Source organism: Onthophagus taurus, chromosome 1, assembly GCF_036711975.1.
Source record: "Onthophagus taurus isolate NC chromosome 1, IU_Otau_3.0, whole genome shotgun sequence".
In the NCBI taxonomy this organism is placed as follows: Eukaryota; Metazoa; Arthropoda; class Insecta; order Coleoptera; family Scarabaeidae; genus Onthophagus; species Onthophagus taurus.
This window is the reverse complement of record NC_091966.1, coordinates 6,641,357-6,664,033: the sequence shown is the minus strand read 5'-3', so window position 1 is coordinate 6,664,033 and position 22,677 is coordinate 6,641,357. Positions and strand designations below refer to the sequence as shown.

The 22,677-nt window shown below is 32.7% G+C and overlaps 1 protein-coding gene across 5 annotated transcripts in view; it reads left to right on the top strand.

The window, feature by feature from the left end:
- Positions 1-22,677, top strand: part of LOC111418513 (kin of IRRE-like protein 2) — a 301,789-nt gene that overhangs the window by 235,591 nt on the left and 43,521 nt on the right. For all 5 annotated transcript variants that reach the window (XM_071195860.1, XM_071195858.1, XM_071195864.1 and 2 more), the window contains exon 6: positions 6,776-7,036. In XM_071195860.1, coding sequence (XP_071051961.1) covers positions 6,776-7,036 — 261 coding nt within the window. The remainder of the gene's footprint in view (positions 1-6,775; positions 7,037-22,677) is intronic.

The window sequence follows — 22,677 nt, the reverse complement described above, 5'->3', positions numbered from 1 at the left end:
CAAGTTTTTTTGAATTAGAATGAAATGATAATGGAAAATTCAATCGGTGGAAAATTTTTATAAAATTTTCACTATACGTCAACTAAATTATCAGCTTTTCAATGAAAAAGTCTGTTTTGCGAAAACACTTTTAATTCCTGAGATACAGTTTCTGAAACTCAATCGAAAATGCTAATAATTTTCTAGTTTTTTGAATTAGAATGAAAAGATCATGGAAAATCCATTCGGTGGAAAATTTGAATGGAATTTTCAATAAACGTCAATTAAAGTATCAGCTTTTCAAGGAATAAGTTCGTTTTGCGAAAAGAGTTTTAATTCCTCAGATATTGTTTTGAAACTCAATCGAAATTTCCAGTAATTTTCAAGTTCTTTTTTAATTGGAATGAAAATATCATGGAAAATCAATTCGGTGAAAAATTGTTATGGAATTTTCACTAAACGTCAACTGAAGTATCACCATTTCAATGAAAAAGTCCATTACGAAATCACTTTTAAATCCTGAAATATAGTTTCTGAAAATCAAACTCAAATTCGTTGGAAAATTTTATGGAATTTTCACTAAATGTCTACAAAAGTATCTTTCTACATCGTATGACAACTCGGGGAATACCTCGAGTTTATTTATGAACATTGAATAGAACAACTTGAGGAATAACCCGATTCGGATTCGATCTATCAGCACTAACATTTATATTTAAATATACTGATGTATTAAATAAATAATATTAATAGTATGACTTAGTATGAAATCCGTTATATCGAGATTATATAATATTCTAACTTGTTTGTTTCCAAAAGTTTTCTTTTTCATGTTTAATTTTTTTACAAATTAAATTTGATGCATGATCGAATGACACGTTTTCATTTATGTGCATTACGGACATTTCAATTTTAATCCAATTAAAAGTTTGATTCTATTTAAATTGAACAGGTAGTGTATTAATATTAAACCTTCCAAGCATAACTTTTTCAATTACGGGACATGATATATCAATTTTCGGAAAAGCGATTTCGGTCTGGTACATGAAAAATCAATTAACCTCCGGTTATTTGCCTGGTGGACTACTGCGATTTTGGTGTAATTTTTGATGCCGGTCGTCCAATTTAATTTCTCACGCGCGAGTTTTCACATTGCACCGTTGTTTTAACGAAACGCGATAATGACATAAGCTAATACAAACTCATTTGACAGTCCGGGAGCGAATAAATTGGTTTTAGAACAATAACAATGGTTCAAATATTTGATGGACACGCCGCTTTCCTAATTAATCTCATTTGTACATCCGCACATATTCACAATTTAATGCTAACGCGTTTCGGTGACCCTGCCATCAATATCAGTCATTAGTTGCGTGCGTTTTCAACAAAATTTACAAGCTTTGGTTAGCTGAATGCGTATTTGTATAAGTAGGCAGGAGCCCGTTAACAATACGTAATGTTGATATGCTTGATACGTATGCCCTACTTTATTTGATTAACTCATTGTAATTTCGACATTGCGGATAATGAAATTAGTATTTCAGTAATCTATTCAAATAAATTGGAACGTTTCCGTATCAAAGTAAAATACATTAATATCCAACAAATAATATAATGCTCACTCATTAAAACTGGTTAACTCTTAATTTTAGGGAGCAAAATAACTTCCTGTTCTATTTTTATTTTATTTTACAAACACTAAGAGGGAAGTAATTTTAATGGACTTTGTTATTTTATGAGAAAACTTCAATTCGGTTAATTTGTCCTTTTGTAACTTCTATAAACTCGTTAAACTCTTAACTAGCTTTTACGTGTTGTTAGTTTGTATATATTCCACGTTATATTTATGCTCACTGAATTGTCTTTTCATTATTGTTTAACACCTTCATTTATAGAAACTAAAAGTAGTTAGTTTTTAAAAACAACAACTTTCACATAGAAATTGTTTAAAAGATATTTCAATATTGAAATAGATTATTATTTTTTTTAAATCCGATTCGAGCTTACTCTGAAAGCTCTATATAAAATGATATTCGTTCTGCTCCTTTATCTGTATTAAGCTTTCTGTGAAGAATCTGTCGACACAGAGAATACGATTTTCTTCTAATAACAATGACAGAATAAAAATGATTTTGTAAAGTAGACTTGAGAATTGAAAAGTTGATGGTTTTGATGGGGATTGGTGAAAGCTCCATAACAATTTCACACCGATTCGATTTTTCATAAATTTTTAAATTTAATTTCCAAAGAAACGTTTTTTTAAGAACAAAAAGTAATATTACAAATCGGACCACACCATTGAAATGTTGATAGCTTTTAATAACCAGTCAAAGGTCCATAACAATTCATCAATGATTGGATTTTCCATAGTATTTTAATCTGATTTAATAAATGTTAAAAACTACCAAAACCATAGATTGATTTTAAACAAAGTATGAAATTAGAGTTAAAAAAATATATGTCAAAAACTAAAAGTGGTTTTGAAAAACGGACGGTTTTAGTGAAAAGCTGATTTTTTTGTTGACGCTTAGTGGAAATTCTATAAAAATGTTCCACCGATTGAATTTTCCATGATATTTATATTCTAATTCAAAAAAACTTGAAAATTACTAGAAATTTCGATTGAGTTTCAGAAACTATATCTCAGGAAATAAGAGTGTTTTCGTAATACGTGTTTTATGTTTTCCATAGAGAAGCTGATACTTTAGTTGACGTTTGGTGAAAAATCTATACAAATTTTCCACCGAATGGATTTTCCATTACCTTTTCATTCCAATTCAAAAAAACATGAAAATTACTAGAAATTTCGATTCATAAACTAAATCTCAAGAATTACAAGGGATTTCGCAAAACGGACCTTTTCATTGAAAAGCTTATACTTTATTTGACATTTTTGTGAAAATCCCATAAAATTTTCCACCGAATGGATTTTTCATGATCTTTTCATTCTAATTCAAAAAAACTTGAAAATTACTAGAAATTTCGATTAAGTTTCAGAAAGTAAATCTCAGGAATTAAAAGTGATTTCACAAAACGGACTTTTTCATTGAAAAGCTGATACTTTAGTTGACGTTTAGTGGAAATTTTATAAAAATTTTCCACCGATTGAATTTTCCATGATCTTTTCATTCTAATTCAAAAGAACTTGAATATTACTAGAAATACCGATTGAGTTTAAAAAAGTATATCTCAAGAAGTAAAAGTGATTTCGCACAACGAACTTTTTCATTGAAAAGCTGACACTTTAGTTGACGTTTAGTGAAACTTCCATAAAAATTTTCCACCGAATGGATTTTCCATGATCTTTTCATTCTAATTCAAAAATACTTGAAAATTATTAAAAATTTCCATTAAGTTTAAGAAAGTATATCTCAAGAAGTAAAAGTGATTTTGCAAAACGGACCTTACCATTGAAAAGCTTATACTTTAGTTGATGTTTAGTGAAAATTGCATAAAAATTTTCCACCAAATGGATTTTTCATAATCTTTTCATTCTAATTCAAAAAAACTTGAAAATTACTACAAATGTCGATTGAGTTTCAGAAACTATATCTCAGGAATTAAGAGCGTTTTCGCAATACGAACTTTTCCATAGAGAAGCTGATAGTTTAGTTGACGCTTAGTGAAGAATCTATAAACATTTTCCACCGAATGGATTTTTCATGAACTTTTCATTCTAATTCAAATAAACTTGAAACTTACTAGAAATCTCAATTGAGTTTAAAAAAGTATATCTCAAGAAGTAAAAGTGATTTCGCACAACGAACTTTTTCATTGAAAAGCTGACACTTTAGTTGACGTTTAGTGAAACTTCCATAAAAATTTTCCACCGAATGGATTTTCCATGATCTTTTCATTCTAATTCAAAAATACTTGAAAATTATTAAAAACTTCCATTAAGTTTAAGAAAGTATATCTCAAGAAGTAAAAGTGATTTTGCAAAACGGACCTTACCATTGAAAATCTTATACTTTAGTTGATGTTTAGTGAAAATTGCATAAAAATTTTCCACCAAATGGATTTTTCATAATCTTTTCATTCTAATTCAAAAAAACTTGAAAATTACTAGAAATGTCGATTGAGTTTCAGAAACTATATCTCAGGAATTAAGAGCGTTTTCGCAATACGAACTTTTCCATAGAGAAGCTGATAGTTTAGTTGACGCTTAGTGAAAAATCTATAAACATTTTCCACCGAATGGATTTTTCATGAACTTTTCATTCTAATTCAAATAAACTTGAAACTTACTAGAAATCTCGATTGAGTTTAAAAAAGCATATCTCAAGAAGTAAAAGTGATTTCGCACAACGAACTTTTTCATTGAAAAGCTGACACTTTAGTTGACGTTTAGTGAAATTTCCATAAAAATTTTCCACCGAATGGATTTTCCATGATCTTTTCATTCTAATTCAAAAATACTTGAAAATTATTAGAAATTTCCATTAAGTTTAAGAAAGTATATCTCAAGAAGTAAAAGTGATTTTGCAAAACGGACCTTTTCATTGAAAAGCTTATACTTTAGTTGATGTTTAGTGAAAATTCCATAAAAATTTTCCACCGAATGGATTTTTCATAATCTTTTTATTCTAATTCAAAAAAACTTGAAAATTACTAGAAATTTCGATTGAGTTTCAGAAACTAAATCTCAGGAATTAAAAGTGATTTCACAAAACGGACTTTTTCATTGAAAAGTTCATACTTTTGTTGACGTTTAGTGGAAATTCTATAAAAATGTTCCACCGATTGAATTTTCCTTGATCTTTTCATTCTAATTCAAATATACTTGAAAATTATTAGAAAGTTCCATTGAGTTTCAGAAACTACATCTCAGGAATTAAAAATGATTTCGCACAACGAGCTTTTTCATTAAAAAGTTGATACTTTAGTTGACGTTTAGTGAAACTTCCAGAAAAATTTTCCATCCAATGGATTTTCCATGATATTTTCATTCTAATTCAAATAAACTTGAAAATTATAAAAAATTTCGATGGAGTTTCAGAAACTAAATCTCAGGAATTAAAAGTAGAATCGTTAGTTCTAGTTTTAGTAGTTATTCAACGTTAGATTGTTGTATATCTTTCTTTGAACTAAAACTAGAGCTTATACTAGACCTAGAACTAGAAGGTTTCTGGTTTAGACGTACGTCTTCAGACGCAAGGGTGTGGATAGTCCGAATTTTTGTGCATTAAAATTATTCATTTAAACAGTTTAAAGTGAAAATTATTTTTTTTTTATATGACAGTCTTTTGGTTATATTAGTCCTTATCGTATTAGTCCGTCATATCGAGGTTTTAGTTTAATTCAATTTAAAATTTTAGTAGGGTTATAATACAGTTCTAGAATTATCCTCGTAAAAGCTTAGTGCCCACTCTAATTCAGAAACAGGAATAACCGAGGGCAATTCTATGTTAAGTAGTTCATCGAACCTATTGGGAAACAATAAATTAGTTCACTGAACTGGATTTTAGTTCACCTAAATGGTAGATATCGCCTATTCCATCGTTATGTTTATAGTCGAACGACAGCATTAACCCTAATGAAGTCAGAATCGGCATTAAATTAAGTTTTTTAGGGATGTACCCAAAAACATCATTTCGTTACATATCACATACGAAATCTAGTTTTAAAGTGAAATAAAGTGGACAGGGCAAGGAACACGTGTACACATACGGTGTACAGAGCGTCCGTATCACGATATTTCAGAAAATAACACACGTCCCAACGTTCAAAACACGACTGGCGCTGTCAGCACATCTAAAACACTTTAACCGCACCATGGATACAAAGGCACCCGAGCAGCCTGATTAGGAAAACAAGTCAACATCGTTTACGTGTTCGGGATTTTTAAAACTTTCCTTAACTGATTTTGCCAGAGGGATTTTCCATAACGTTAACTTTCAGAAAACGAATTCCTTATAGCACTTTTTAACAATTTATCTTCGAACTAACTGAATCAAAAACTATCAATTGGTTATTGAAATTAAAAAGATTATGACAAATTTCAGTTCAATTTTAATTAAAAAGATTTTTCCTTTCATTTTCTACGATGAAAATACAAAAATTAAAATTTCTTTTTTATGTTCACGCCTCATTAATCGAAACAAGGAAGGTCCCTTTTAATAAGAACAACGGGTCCCTCCGTTAAAAAGAACTCAATTCCGAGAAGATTCGTCATCTCAGTTCCAGCTTGCGCGGCGGCAAGCGACGCTCGAGGATCATTTATTTCTCTTTGAAAAGAAAAAGCCCTCGTCTACGTTCTTGCAGTAGGGCCTTAATAACGATAGGAATAAGATGGACGATTGTTCGCCGGTAGTCACAGCAGTTGCTGGCATCTAAGATCTCCCGTTTGATGTGGAGAAAGGAAGAGTGCGTTCCAATTTGTGCGGGATGAATTCGAGAAAGGGGAAAATAAAGTAGAAGATTTGTAAACAACTTTCCCGGATCCCGCGTAATCTGGCGCGGGTCAACGATGGATGTTACATGAGGCCGACTAAAGCTTTTACGCCCGTCAGAGCATTCCATTCAAGGATCTTTCAACAATCTTGTTCGCATACAGAGATTGCAATCTTCGTATATCAGTAGAATCAAGAAATCATACAAAAAAAAATCTTTTTCTTATTTATTATTAAAATTGGGGCAAACTCAAATAAACCATAATTTAATTCGAATATCATAATATGTCAGATTCCCTCTTCATCCAACAAACACAAATAAAACCTTTGTTAACCATGTTACATTTCTGATTTTGGTCCGTACCGAAGCCATAACTAATTCACGTATCCCTTATCATTTTCAGACGTCCCGGAAACACGGTTAATCGGAATTCCTACGACGGATATAGAAGAGCATAAAGATCCTGTGGCCATACGGTGTATGGTAGCCGCGAACCCGAGGGCGTCGGTTGTTTGGAAAAAGGAAGGTCAAACTCAAGCCGCAAGCCTTCAAGAACTTCTCCAGTTCAGTCCGGCGGTTAGACAGAATGCCGGATTATATACGTGTCAGGCCCGGAACAAGGCGGGCGAGTCGCAACCAGTAAGGGTGCACCTTGACGTTAAGTGTAAGTACCCTGTTTGCTTAAACTTTACTTGTCTCGGTTTGGTGTGTTTACACACGTTAAATACGCTAACAGCTGCTGAAGATGTTGTTAAATGTTACATATGGTGAGGTAAGGGGGGTATTGTTATAATAGGGGGTTGTTAAAGTAATTTGTATTTGTACAAGGTTTGTTATCTTTGTTGAAGGGGAAGTAAGGATTGTAGTCGTTAAAGTTAAAGTAAAAATGTTTTGATAAATTTATTAACGATGAAGTTTTGTTGTTATTATATTAGTGTTACAACATATAAAATCAATATTTGTAGTTGTAAGTTCGTGAGGTTCTTAATAACTGCCCAGTATTACTAAAAGTATTATTTTTATGTAACTAGGTACGCTATTTATAATATAACTAGGTTTATATATTTAGGATTATGGACATTTTAATATTTCGATTGTTATGGTGAAATTTACACTGTTATGGCATCATCAGTACAGTATTTGATGAACTATATCGATCATCATGGGGGCGTGATGGCTCAGCGTGTTAGCTCTCGGGTTAACACGCAGACGTCCCGGGTTCGAACCCCGGTGAATTCACGTTTAGTCGCCCCCCGTCCTTCGGAGGGGACGTTAAGCCGTCGGTCCCGGCAACCAGTCTAACATCTCTGGTTGTCGTTAGCACGCATGTGTGTGAGGCTCGACTTATAGGGACGAATGCGCGTGAGCGCCCTCTGACCCCTCGGGGTCGGGGCGGCGGTAACTCGTCATTGGAAACGAGTAAGCGGTATCGTCACCTAACGAGATCTTCTCTACCATCTCGAGCCTCCAAGGGAGTATGCACAAGGGGCCCACTGGGGCCTAAGTGCGCGTAAAAATTACGCACCCCTCTCTCTACATACACATACATACAGAGTGCACGCCGGTGAGCTGCGGATACGTTTAACGTAAGTGGAAAAAGGACGACAATAAGGCTTCTATTAGTTAACACAGGACAGATATACTACGTTTACTTATCGGGCCGATTGGAGTTGATATGTGTCTCTTTATCTAACTCATTAAAATCGTATGCAATTCGATGCCTTGTCTAACACATTGAAAAGCCCTATCCGCAGGTCGCAGTAACCACACGAACCTCGAAGTGCGACGAAGACAGACACTTGCACGGAGGGCGGTACAAAGCGATTTCATACAAGTTGGGAATTTATCTTTTCAAATTTTTTTAAAAATGAAATTTTTAGAGGTTGTAAAGAAAATAAATTTTTATTTTAACAAAAAATCAAAGTTTCTGGCATTCTTCGTAGCTTTGATAAAAATTCTTATAGTCACCCAAACCTAAAATTACATGATTAACTTTGAAATCTCTGGTTTCAGCAAGATGGCTGTCCGGCTCATAATCCCCGTAACGTGGAAAATTTTTTAAATATGACTTCAAAATAGTGGATAGGTAATTCAGGTCCTATTAAATGGCCAGCACGATCCCCTGATTAGCCCCCAACGATTATTTTTTGTGGCCCTTTTTAAATAATTTGATTTACGGATATGGAGAAGACCGTCCAGCAAATTTAGAGGAGTTACAAGCAAAAATTATTGAAATAAGCAATACAATTACACCGGATGTATTTGCTAACGTCCGACAGAATTTTTACAACCGGTTGGGTTATTTGAGCATTTATTACATAAATGAGCAGTTATTTTTTTCATTTCGGCTTTTCATGTTTTTCTTTATAAGTATGAAGTTGTGATGAAAATTTGTTGCTATAAAATTTTTTGCAGTGACATGATCTGATGCTCATAACTAAGAAAATTGCTAGTACAGTGTTCGAGGGATTTATTTCTTTTTAATTAAAAAAAATATGTAAAGAATAAAACCCTCTTTTTTACATTTTTTTTTGTTAGTGAAAACAATTGATAAAACGACCTTAACAAAAACCACCCGTTCTCAAACCTTTAAAGCTTTCGATATATCTGAGAGCGCAAGCTCCGCCCACTTACAGTCGCCCAACTGTTGCTAATGCGTCTATCCGCAGGTCGAATGGGTGCACACTGTATATCGATCATAAAGGCAACTTTCGCCATCTTTGTGAAGAAAAGAACGTCCTAAACTGAAATTTGGACGATGAAATCAATGATATAGATTTATTGATGGGAAATCGGGGGATTCACAGGAAAATCTGAGGATGCAGATGAAAATTATAATTCGTTATTCATATCATCTTTAGTATTCTATGAAAATGTCATTTCAGATATCTCCGAACTCAAAACCAGGATAATATGGTATTAAAATTTACTTTTCATTGATTCAATTCAGTCAATTGGCAGAAGGTCTTTACGCGACAAAATAATCATTGTGCCAAAATGTAACATTCCAGCTAGTCTCGAGGTCACCCGAAACAAGTGTCTCCTTGCTTTCATTACAAAGCCATAATGAGGAAATAAGCGCAGACCTTGAGAATAACAAAAACCTTAGATGATTCTGCATTGCACTTGGTTTAAAGGAGGAGTTATCTTGGACGAAATGGTTCAGAAATATTGTTGTGCATGGGGAACTAGAAGATGGCGCTAGAGTTGCCGTCTTCAATTATGATGCTAAAACTATAATAATACATCAAAATATTTATCAATTGCATTAATATCATTTTTTTAGATTTGGACTTCCTAAGAAGGGAAGTTATGTTAACTGTAGATATCAATGGAGTAGCCAAATAGATAAGACTTAATTCGTTTGATTTCTTCCATTCTTTCTTCAATTCCAAATTCTACTCACACTAACTACTAAGGTAGTTTTTAACCCTTTTTAAAAATTAGGATCTTAATGCTGTTTTCCATTCGTTTGGCATTTTCTGCTCATTTATGATACTTCTGAAGAGTTAATAAGAGTTTAATATTTCCTTTTCTAACTTTTTTCTCTAATCCTGATAGCCAGAAGCAAATCATTTGAAGAAGAGGAAAAATATCAAGAGCTGTAACAATATCATTTTCATTTACAGAGAAAAAACATTATTTGCACAAAAAATGTCTTAGGTAAAAACGAAATGTCATTATTACAAGTATCATAATCAAGTGAAGAACAAAACCGTACAAGAAGAAGTGAAATATCAACTGCAGAAAGAATATTATTATCGTTTACAGAAGAAAACTTAATATACAGGTCATGTTTAGAATAAGATAATGCGTAGACGAGCAAAATATCATGGCCAGAAACAAATCATTATACGATAAAATGAAATATCAAGGGTAGAAACTATATTATTATCATTTGCAGAAGAAAACATTATGTTCAGGCAAAAATGGTTATGTCCAGAACAAATTTTACGCGCAGAAGTAAAATATCATTGTCATAAGCAAGTTATTAGAAGAAGAAGTGAACTATCTAGGGCAGAAACAATATCATTATAAATTGCAGAAGAAAATACAATAAGCAGACAAAAAGTATGGGCAGAAACGTAATATATTGCATGTAGAAATCAAGGTGTTATATTTGTTTTATTGAGGTTCACTGTTTTTTTCCTAGCGCTTTATTAGCTGCGTTAGTGATATTTCTTACAGTTTTTTATTGTTTCCATTTTACTCATTGTCAGTCTAGTTTCACAGAACTCTTTCACACTTTTATCTTCCAGACTTAATACTGACATTGTGTATATATTGTGCTTTTGGTTTCAATGTACGAACAATATTTATTATGATTATGCAAAGTACCAATTTGTGATCATTGCCTATGTTGGCTGCATTAAGTGTTCTCACATTGAATATCATCTGTGCTGTGATCATGCTATTAATAATCATGTAATTTATTACAAAAAGCTGCTTCCTTATATTTTGCCACATACATTTATATTCCATTCAAAAAAGGTGTTATTGATTCTCATTTTGTTTGTAATATTCTATCGCTGACATATTGTCAGCCTACTCATGAATGTCCTCTTTTTTTCAAGAGACTCCACTATATGCAAAGATGTATTTGTCGATTTCCATCTTTCTTGATCCTTTCTGATATGATGTTCCAGGTATATTATTCGTGAACCACATATTCGTAAATGTTGTTCTAAGCTTATTTAAGTTTAAATTTTACAACCGCTATTGGAAATGGTTTTCGGTTATTGTACACGAGTACATTTTGTATAGATAAAAATTTTTGATGCACATGTTCACATTGAAGTTATACCTTGTGTGAGCTATTATTTTTAATTCAATATTCCAAAAACAATAAATGCGAAATATTTATTTATACATGGTACGGCAAATAAACCCGCTTTTGTTTAAATTTGTTGAGCACACACCTACATGGAATGGTATATTTGAATTTATCTCTCAAATATTAAATCGGTGCTCGTTCGGGTGAACGGTGTCAATGATTAAATTAAATAATTTAAACGATTTTATCTCTTCTTGTTTGATTATTTATTGAAAGGTGGGTAATTTCGTGATGTTTTCTGTAGATATATTAGAGAACCACATGGATTGTAATTACTGTTGGGAGTGTTTATTCAAGGTTACTAACAGCGCAATTGTTAGGGTGTTGGAAGCTGCGTTCCCGAGTTGTTTGTGCATTGTTAGTCAGTTGTGAGCGGTTCACGTGTTATTGTCACATTACACGGGGGAACTGGCTTAGGCAGTTATTGTTTCGGTAATCTATTTATCATTCTATACGGACTCAAGGGGGTAAAATTTATCAATACCCAATCTCAATCAAGTCACCATTAATGATCTTGAAAACAATTTTCAACATAATAACTCGTAATTTACTTTTTATTGTACAAAAAATATACTAAAAGCTGTAATGACTAGTATTTACATGGTAAACACAGATACACCACAAAACCATAATGAAAATGTGTGGTAAAACTACTTACGGTAATGGTCGTACGCATTGGGCCAAAAGTTACAAAACGAGAAAAACAGAAACGAAATAATTTGGTTTTACGACCGCGTGCTTTTTCCTCCCTCGCCCCTGTTTGCTTAACATTATTTACGACGTTACGGGCGCAAACGCGTAAATATTTTCGAACGGAACGCAAAAGCAGATAACTAATGTGCTGCCCAACCCGCACGCGCAAATGTTTCCCCCTGACAGATTTATAGCTAGACCGGAACGCGTATACGAACGCAGGACGTGATAAACAGTGCAGTCCACTGTTACTTTCAACATTATTATATTTAATGAAATTGTATATGTCACCGCTTCTTTTTCTATTTTCTACACCAACTGTTATCATTTTAAACAAATTTTAATTAAATATCTGGCTAAATAAAAAATTTTATTTTTTGTACAGTAACTAGATTTTAATAATTTTTTCTTTCAATTTCAGAATGGTCTCCAACGATTTTATTTACACTTTAATATATTTAATATAACAATAAGACATAGATCTTATAATAATTGCCACACATTGATTATGCCGATGTTAATTGGAAAGACTTCAGAACAATTGTATACGGTACATTGTTGATTTAGGAAAGTTTCAGCACATTACTCCATATCGTAACAATCTGCAGATGATAACTTGCCGGAGTCGTAGATCATTTTGTATGCTTAGTATGTTGTACAAAATTGTCCATACCCGTACTCGTGCTTATTTGTCTGATGATTTTCACTTTTTAGCATCACATGACTTGCCCACTCGATCAATGTCGGACTCTACACTCATGTTTCCAGTCCATAGTACTAAAATCATTGCATTCGATTGCGTTGTGGAAAGATTTGCCTGCCGTTGTTCACAATGCAGCTAGTTTAATAAGTTTTAAAAATGCCTTGAGGCACCATCTGCTATCTCTTCAACTATCTTCTTCTTGACCTATACGTGTTTGTTTTCACTTTGCACTTTTTTTTGTGTCTATTTCCTTCCTTGTAGTAACTGAGTGTCGATCCGTTACATAACTCAAATATGCTCATTCGCTCATTTTTATTAGCACATCATTTAGTATTACTTTTTTGGTAGGCATAATTATTTATTTAAAATTACATATACACTGTTACCATTTGGGTCTCTTGGATGATATCGCTTATTGCGATAAATTGATCCGTTTGGCTTGATGATAAGAATTGCAAGAAAACATCCATTAGAAATTTCCTTTAATCGTAGAATAACTACGATTCTTGTTATTTATGGAATTAATTCATTTTCCAATATTCGTAAGATTTCATTTAAAAGTAACACTCACCCAATGCGAATACACAATATTCCAACACAAACGTTTATTTTTTAGGTATACACGGTATTCATTCCACGATATTGATGTGGGTTTACGTCACTCAAATATCGCACGTTTTGACGATCTAATTTACCGATTTAAAAAAAACGCATTCATCACTAAAACAAATATGTATGTTGCAAATATATCGGATTTCGATCGATTATATTGTAATTTGTTCACAAAATTCCACTTTACTGTCAGTGTCATCATCTGCGAGTTGTTGAACCATTTGGATTTCTGCACTGTTGATGGGCTTTCGTCACACATTGATGTTACAACAAACGACGACATCATTGAAGTAGGTAACCATATCGCATTAACAATTGTTGATATGCTGTGTTAAAGAGTAGCTATACCAAGATTGCAAAAAGTAGCTTTTTAAAATATCCATAACCCATTAATTTCTTTATTGTTGCATTTTTGAATTAAGAGATGTACAAAAATTGTCATTGTTCTTTTTGGAAGTTCTCAAATCGATCAACCTATGTAACGATTTAAACGGAAACTTTATTAAATGTACGGATAAATTTTTGATCATCTTACAACGGAGTTTAATAGATTCTGACAAGAAATCTGCAGTAAGCTAAATCTCTCGATAATCTTAAGAATTATTTACATTTGAAATATTTATTGTTAGATGAGGTAACCTCAGACGAGACAGATCAAGCTTTTCTTATGTTTTATCCTATTCAGAGATTACAATGACATTTTAAGTGATACATAGACGACCAAAAGTAAGTGCTTTTTGAAGAATTAAAAAAAAATTAATTCATTCATTAATTCAAGTATTTTAATGGGTTAACCAGCTTCCTCGGGTAAATCACACGAAGTCGAGGTCACTTGCGGCCGAGACGCTATACTAAGATAATCAATTTTAGATTGATACAATACTAATTAAAACCTCGGCAGCAAACGATCTCTGCTAATATTAAAATAGAGTTTACGACTTCATCTGCCAGAAACAAATCATTATAAGGTGAAATGAAATATTAAGAATAGAAACAATATCATTATCATTTGCAGAAGAAAACATTATGTTCAGGCAAAGATGTTTTGGGCACAAACAAAATGTCATCATTACAAGTATCACGGTCATGTCCAGAACAAATCTTACGTGCAGAAGTAAAATACCATAATCATAAGCAAATCATTAGAAGAAGTGAAATATATTTTGAAAATACCGACAGTGTATACACGTCAAAGGATACAATAAATTTGGAAATCTTAATGAAAATACAAAACAAATCGTATACCATAATGTTGGATTTCGTTTAATTGAAAAGTCACATAAACCTTGGACAAAACGTTTCCAAAGACGACAAACGATTGTTGCAGAATTAGACGATTTGTGGCAAGCAAATTCATCTTCCAGCATCGTCGGCAACCTCTTTCTCACACTTCTCCGCTAAAAGTTGGACCAAATTCTTTTCAATTCCATACAAGATATAATATTATGTTCATTTTCAATAATGCAGATCAAGTTTTCATTTAAAAACATGTTTATAAGTTTGCTTCAAATATGTTGCTGAGAGCTTGAGATTACTGCGATTTGTAACTTTTGAGGGAGACTGTTATCTAGAAATACGCTCAGAAGCAAGCTGAATTCATATTTTCTATATTTCTTTTAAACGCTTTGATATTAAAAGAATCGTCGTGTTTCAATGTCGGAAAGACTGTTGATGTTTCGAATATTAGTCTGGAAAGACCATTCGTGAATGGTTAGTTGTGCTATTAGATATAGCACATAACAACTGTTTCCAGGTGGCGAAGACATCGATATGATATTTAATGCGATCTCTGCTATTATGTGCAGTTTATGCCTTTGATGTTCTTAAACTGAGTCATAAGGTTTTCTTCCACTTTCTTTCTTGAAAATGTTTCAAATACTCCATCATCGGCATCACTAAAGTCCATCTCATCATCATAACCTCCACACGTATCCAAGAATCCTATTATTATGAATTTCTCTACAAGATCCAGTTCATTAGAAAGCAATTATATGATTAGCTCAAAAATTGTAAGTACAACCATTCGCCTAGAATAGGCAATAAAATCTCATAAGATATCTAACAACTTAACATTCACACCTACATAAACTTTGTAGTCATCATACCATCATACCACATATGTTCTGGTATCCGAATCATCAGGTGAAGACAGCTAAAAAGTGCTAATCCGATGTACCACTATATGAGTCTAAAGGAACTTCATGTCTACTGGAATGCATATTTATACTGCTTAAACCCGAATGTGTAAAAGAAAAATGTTTATTTATTAATGTTCCTGACAGTATTGGTAGTCTTTATATCCATATTTATATTCGATTTTTATCTCTTTCACATCTAAGAAAAAGTTAATTAGCACTAAAGCCAACATCAAAAATACTGATCGAATTAGTACGAAAGTGTTGTTAGTTTATTGCATTTCCATTCCACCATTCTCTGCTCTAATACTCTATTTTTGTAGCCCAGTGGTTTTGTTGCCCTAGATATAAGATTGATTTTGGATATATTTATGCTCACAATTCATGAAACTATCAATGATTGTGTAAGATTTGCTCTCGTTTTTTTTAAATCTTTATTTTCATTTTACATTACAAAAATCGGAAAACAAGAAATAAAATAACAGATACATTTATAATGTTAGTTGTATTTTGAAAAATTAGTATACATCGAAGTAAATAGAGAGGAAAATGTCGAAAACATACGTTATATTTCCATAAAACACATTTTATGAGCTTTTCTTTTATGAGTTTTCAGGGGACAATCTCTTTTTAAAGACCAGCAGTAATCTACCATCATGTGACAATCTCATCGACCCTGATACCTTTCCTCCATCACTTTTAGATCCTGGTGGAACCGCCCTCCCTGTTCCACACTATAATTTCCTAAATTATCCGGAAATTTATCCAGATGATTGCGGAGATAGTGTAACTTGATACTCATATTTGCTTCTAGAGTCTGAAATTTGGTGCTTTATGTTTACCTAGGAAATTTTCGACTACCAACACAAAACTTTTCCAAGCTTTACTTTCCGGAACAGTCATAACTTTAATAAAATATAATATTAAACGTATTTGAGGACCATCAAATATTCCACCTTTCAACTTTTCCGTACTAGCCTTCGGAAATTTTCTACAAATGTAATCAAAACAATCTCCTTTCTTGTCCAACGCTTTTACAAATTGCTTTATCATTCCTTACTTAATATGTAATGGTGGAAGTATGATTTTGTCTCTGCTCACCAACGGCTTCCTTATTACATTGGTTTTACCGACAGTTAAAGAATTTCTTACAGGCCAAACACCTTGTTCCCAATGAAATTGCTATCCCACATATAAATGAAGCAAGAGAATTTCGTGTATCCACTTTGTTGACCGAGTAAAAAGTTAACCATTTTCAAATCCACACAGATCCACATTGATGCTCCGAGTAATTAATTTTTTCTAAAACTAATTTTACATTTTCATATTCTTCTTTGAGTTTTGTGGAATGAACAATTAGAATTGATGCAAATTTATTTCCATTGTGCAGTAAGACGCATTTTAAACTTCTTTTACAACTGGCAATAAAAAAGCGCCACTCAGTAGGTTTGTATTCTTTTAAACCCATGTCTAGAAGCAGCTTCGCGATATCATTACAGTACATTACTCCTTCATTTTCACTAAAAAGTTGTAATAACTCACTTTCTCGCGTTCTGTATATTGTAATTGTTACTGTTGGAGCCAATAATTTTTTTTCTTTCAATCGTGAGGCTAACAGTTCTGATCCTTCTTTTGATAAATTGAGATCACGTATTAAATCACTGAGTTCATTTTGAGAAAATAACTTCGGCGTAGATGTTTCATCCTCCCATTCACTTCCACTGGTAGAATAAATTTTATTACTAACAATCCGATAATTGTTCAAAATATAAGATATGTAAAAATCATGAAAAACAAGAACACATTCAGTACTTTCATGAATATAAGAATCAAATTCACTCTTTAAGTCATCTTTAGTGTTAAGAAATAAAAGACAATAACTTCTTTCTTGCTTTTTTTATATATTTCCTCGGTACCGGTTTCGACTAAACAGTCATCCTCAGCCGAATCTACATTTAGGTTAAAAATAATTACATATAAACTTAATTCTATAATTATTAAACTTACGGTCAATAAAATCTATTTATGAAAATTGAGCACATCATATTGAAATAAATCTTGCATAAAACATTTTGTAGTGAAAATACTGGAAGTCAAGTTCAAAGAAGAGGGATTCAAAATCCAAAATAGGGTTATGTTACGTTTTTGAGAGAAGTAAAACTAGAATAGAAAAAATAAATGTAAAACTTGACAAAACAGCAAGAAATGACCACTTACATGATAAAGTAAAAGGATAAAAACACTTTAATAAACGGATGTTAACAGATTAAAATAAAAAATTTAAAAAACACGGACACGACATGATATCAAAACGAAAAACGATGACGTATGGAGTTGGTGAAAAAATTACGGAAGACGGAGGACGGAGTATGCGCGAAATACTAAAATTGACATGCAAATCATAAAGCGGAAATATATAAAAATGTGTGTACAGTTGATTGTATAAAAATGTAGAAAATCGAAATAAATTATGAATTTTGGAGAACGTTAAAAAGGGGTGTAAACTTTAAATCTAGTTGATCATTTAACAACGTATATTTATCATTTTTCGAAAATTTTGTTATTTCATATGCCTCCAAAAGGTCCATTTTGAAACCTTTATCAACCCTATGTAATAATTTAATATTTTTATAATCAATTTTATGCCCTGTACTGATTGAATGTTTATAAACATTGGATGTAGTTTTATATCCATGCTCACTTATTCTGTTACTCAACTTTCGTCCCGTTTGACCTATATACAGCGTGTCCCGTATCTTCCGCATCAGAGCATTATACGGTTGTAGAATACATTATTCTGAAGCGATCTTTCTAATAAAATTTTTTCGAAATGTTTATAATAACCGCACGGGAACTGTTTAACGACGACCAATAACGGACAACTTTGATTCATCGAAAAAGTTTATTTCTCTTTCCATGACGAATTTATTGGTGAGTACACGTGGGAAACGAGTTATCATCGGCGTAGCGGACCGGCCGAGGGTGGCACCGATTACCTGAGTCTGATTTGCGATCTGCTGATTGGACGAAAAACAGTTCCTTTAAACAGTTCCCGTGCGGTTATTATAAACATTTCGAAAAAATTTTATTAGAAAGATCGCTTCAGAATAATGTATCCTATAAGCGTATAATGCTCTGATGCGGAAGATACGGGACACGCTGTATATAGCGTTACAATTAGAGCAACTGATCAAATAAATTCCACTCTCATTCTCAATGTTGTAATTATTAAAATGGTAATTAGTTAATAATTTATTAATTGAACTATTATTGGAAAAAGAAAGGGCAATATTATAAGAAGCAAAGATTTTTTTAGCAGAAAAAGTTATAGGAGTGTAAGGTATGGATTTAAATATTTTGGAGTTGGGTGTTTTCGAATAAAGTGGATCTAATGTTATATTAATTTTTCTTATTAAATTTCTAATGATATGAATTGGGAATTTATTGTATTTAGCTAACTCAAAAATATGGTTAAATTCTTTTGTTCTGTTATAATCAGATAAAGGGTATTTAAAAGCTCTATTAACATAAAATCTAAAACTTGCCAATTGCCTCCGTCTTCCGTAATTTTTTCACCAACTCCATACGTCATCGTTTTTCGTTTTGATATCATGTCGTGTCCGTGTTTTTTAAATTTTTCATTTTAATCTGTTAACATCCGTTTATTAAAGTGTTTTTATCCTTTTACTTTATCATGTAAGTGGTCATTTCTTGCTGTTTTGTCAAGTTTTACATTTATTTTTTCTATTCTAGTTTTACTTCTCTCAAAAACGTAACATAACCCTATTTTGGATTTTGAATCCCTCTTCTTTGAACTTGACTTCCAGTATTTTCACTACAAAATGTTTTATGCAAGATTTATTTCAATATGATGTGCTCAATTTTCATAAATAGATTTTATTGACCGTAAGTTTAATAATTATAGAATTAAGTTTATATGTAATTATTTTTAACCTAAATGTAGATTCGGCTGAGGATGACTGTTTAGCCGAAACCGGTACCGAGGAAATATATAAAAAAAGCAAGAAAGAAGTTATTGTCTTTTATTTCTTAATTATATAAAAATCTTGCAACATGGATTCTATCACATCTTTAGTGTTGATGGCAATGTTACCTGTTTCATAGTTGTTCACAACATGAATTTTAAGAATCATACATTGTCTCATATATTAACTTGATCTAATTTTGTTATTATCACGTCTCAATTTTTTCTTTTAATATCAGTTTTATCAGCATTTTCAGCCATTCAGTTCAACCGAATTTTTTTTCAAAGAATTTTATTAAATAATCAGTTACATCATAATCAATGAGGTCATTATTTAAAGCTTTTTATAACATTCATTATCTTTTTTAATCGTGTCTAATGAAGATAATTATGAGGTTCGTTTTACGAAACTGTTACAATAAATAACTATATAATTATCTTTAAACCTTCTTATATCTGCATCAGATACAGCGATGAAAATGGAAACTACATTACCTATTCTATAAATAATTATGTTTATTAAAGAAATTCTTGAGAAATGAAATCGTAAAACATCTACCGAGATTTAGCCACTATTTTTTCTTATTAACCATTAAAGAAGTCTTTTGAAAAATGTCTAACGAGTTGATGTTTTTCTATACAACAAAATTTAATATTCTTTTCTGATTGTATCCTGTATTCGGTGGTTTGTAATCTCATTTTCCGTTTATATTAAACACACAAATTACAAGTTTTATTATTACGGAAACACATGTTGCGAGAGCCGCATCGACTTTCCTGTCGTTTGCTTTATATAGAAAACATTCGCGCTAGGTACAACATCCGTTCAGAGGGCTGTGAAAGCCCCTGGGAAACCATTACAATCCGGGAACACCAGATGTCACCTGCTCCGCATAATGCTCAACTTTCTCGACTAAACGCGGTGTACTAATTGCTTTAATTTCTGCTCTTGCAACTTTGTACTATCGCGAATAAGGCACTCATTCGCCATTCAACATGGCGCGCATAGGAAAATTACAATTTATTTATACTCGAACTGACTTCTATTTTTGTTAATTAGTTTTATAACAAGATACTGTTTTAAGTGATGAAGTTGAAATCATATTATTATGTGGCTAGATGGGATCATTATCTTTAAACTCGGGTCATAGTTAATGTCGCTTCGTGGTAGCGAGTTTAGGAATTAAATTTTCATAAGCAACCCTTAATTAAAAAGTTTATTACCGTGACCAGGTGTGTCCCAAATGACGCCGAAACTGTTTGATGGCATATGAAAGCGTTAACATCACGAGCATAAAGCGTTTTAGAGTTTTTCAGCCGAGTCAGATGTTTTTACATTACGCTAACGAAGCTAGGTATGCAAGCTGTAACAGTTATGTTATAGGGAAATTAAAGGTAAATTGCTGTTTGCCTCTCTAATTTGATTAAAAATATTTTTTTCGTAAATTCAAAGTTAAAAAAACAACTTCCAAGTTATTATTACACGACTTAAATACTTATTTAATTAAAATCTACCGTAAAAGTGCTGAAATCGGATCTTTGAAAGTTTAAAATTGATTTTCCTTTGTTTCTCCCTAATGCAATTTTGTAAGCGCCCGTCAAAACTTTAATTACCTCTTGCTTAGTACAGTTACCGTGTTGGGAAATTTGATAAAAATTTTAATAAGAATTTGGATGCAAACTGTTAAACGGTTATTGGCAGCTGTCTGAACTTCTTGTTTGTGGAAGTAAGATAATTTTTTTCTTGAAATTACAATTTTTATGCTTTTTACTCATTAATTCAAATAAAAGCTTGGTATGTAAAGCAGCAGAGGTTACGGGGATGTGCACCAGATATTTTCATATAATGCAAATGGCGCAAATCGACGCTGCTGCTGCACGCTCTATTAATCACGGCGGACCTGGCTTCGCTGTCAGCAATAATCTCTTCCGAGTCCGGTGTGCTATAAATATATCTGCGGACGGATCAATGCGGTACCCTCCCCGAGGGGCAAAATAGATGACGTCCCTTTAAAAATTGCCCCAAACGGGCGCAGGTGGCCAGTTATGACGTACGGGTCATCGGAGGTCGGCTCCGATAAATGGACTGCGGTTCGTTTTCGGTTTTTGTTACTGAAATGGAGTCATGTGCCCGGGATGTTATTTATCGTCCTAACGTTCCTTCTGCTGACCATTTTAATTTACCGTTCGGAAGCCCCGTATGTTGCTAACGGCTAGGTCATTACTTATTACACCTAAAACCACCGGCAGTCACGTTAGTTAAGTCGACAACTCAATGAATCTATCTCTGGTTTACAAATAAACACCCAATTTATTTAATAGAACACCATTTCATTTAGAACTACATTTTCAAATTTATATCTTTGAATAACACTCGATTAACTTAATTAACCCACTCCATAACAATAAAAAGTTATTATTTTATATCAAAATCGGTGAGGTTCATAATTTTCAAAAGCACATTACTACGGTAAACTTTCCGCAATTTCAACAAAACGTTAATTGAAATTAATAGCTTTGCTGAAGATCACCAAGTTTTACGTTAAAGTGTACTCTTTGGCGCCCTCATTTCGTTTGAGCGTTAATTGAATTTTGTCGAACACGACGGATTAATCACGCAGCCCTTGTAAGTGGCAATCAAAAGTTTCGAAGTCGTCGCTACAATTAGTGCCCGAATAATTTATCGATTAATTCGAAGACGATCCGAGACGAATTCAATAAAAGTTTTGAACGCGAATCGAATCCAGTGGGTAATAGCCTGTGCATGATTGATGATAGGCAATCGCCTCCACCGACTATAAGAACGGTTTCACGAGTAAACATGGGAACTTGCACCAGCGTTCAATAAACGTACGTAAACTAAAAACTAAACTACCGAAAAAGTTTTTTGGGATTTTTGTTGCGGGTTTTCCACGAACGTGTGTTAAAAGGAAAGTATTGTTCAACATCAAAATCTGCGAAATCAACGTGCCTAATGTGCTTGCACTCGAAAAAGCAACGTTACAACCGCTTGCGTCCGCATTGCGAGGCAAATATAAACAAAGAACCATCCAAAATGTTGTTTCGGCACTCAATACGATAGATTAAATTTCAATCGAACCGGTCTAATTCAAACAAATCACACAGCTTCCACTGCCATCAAATCGGTAATACACATATATACATTTCACAGTTGTAAACTATTTATGAACAATGCAATTCATGCTATTGTTTATATGCTCAATGAACTCGAACATTCGTAATCGTAGATTTCCTTCCTGATACAAGAGAACATTATGATGACTCAATATATGATTTTACATGTTCATTTTCCATCTAAATTGTTTATTAAACGTTAGAAATT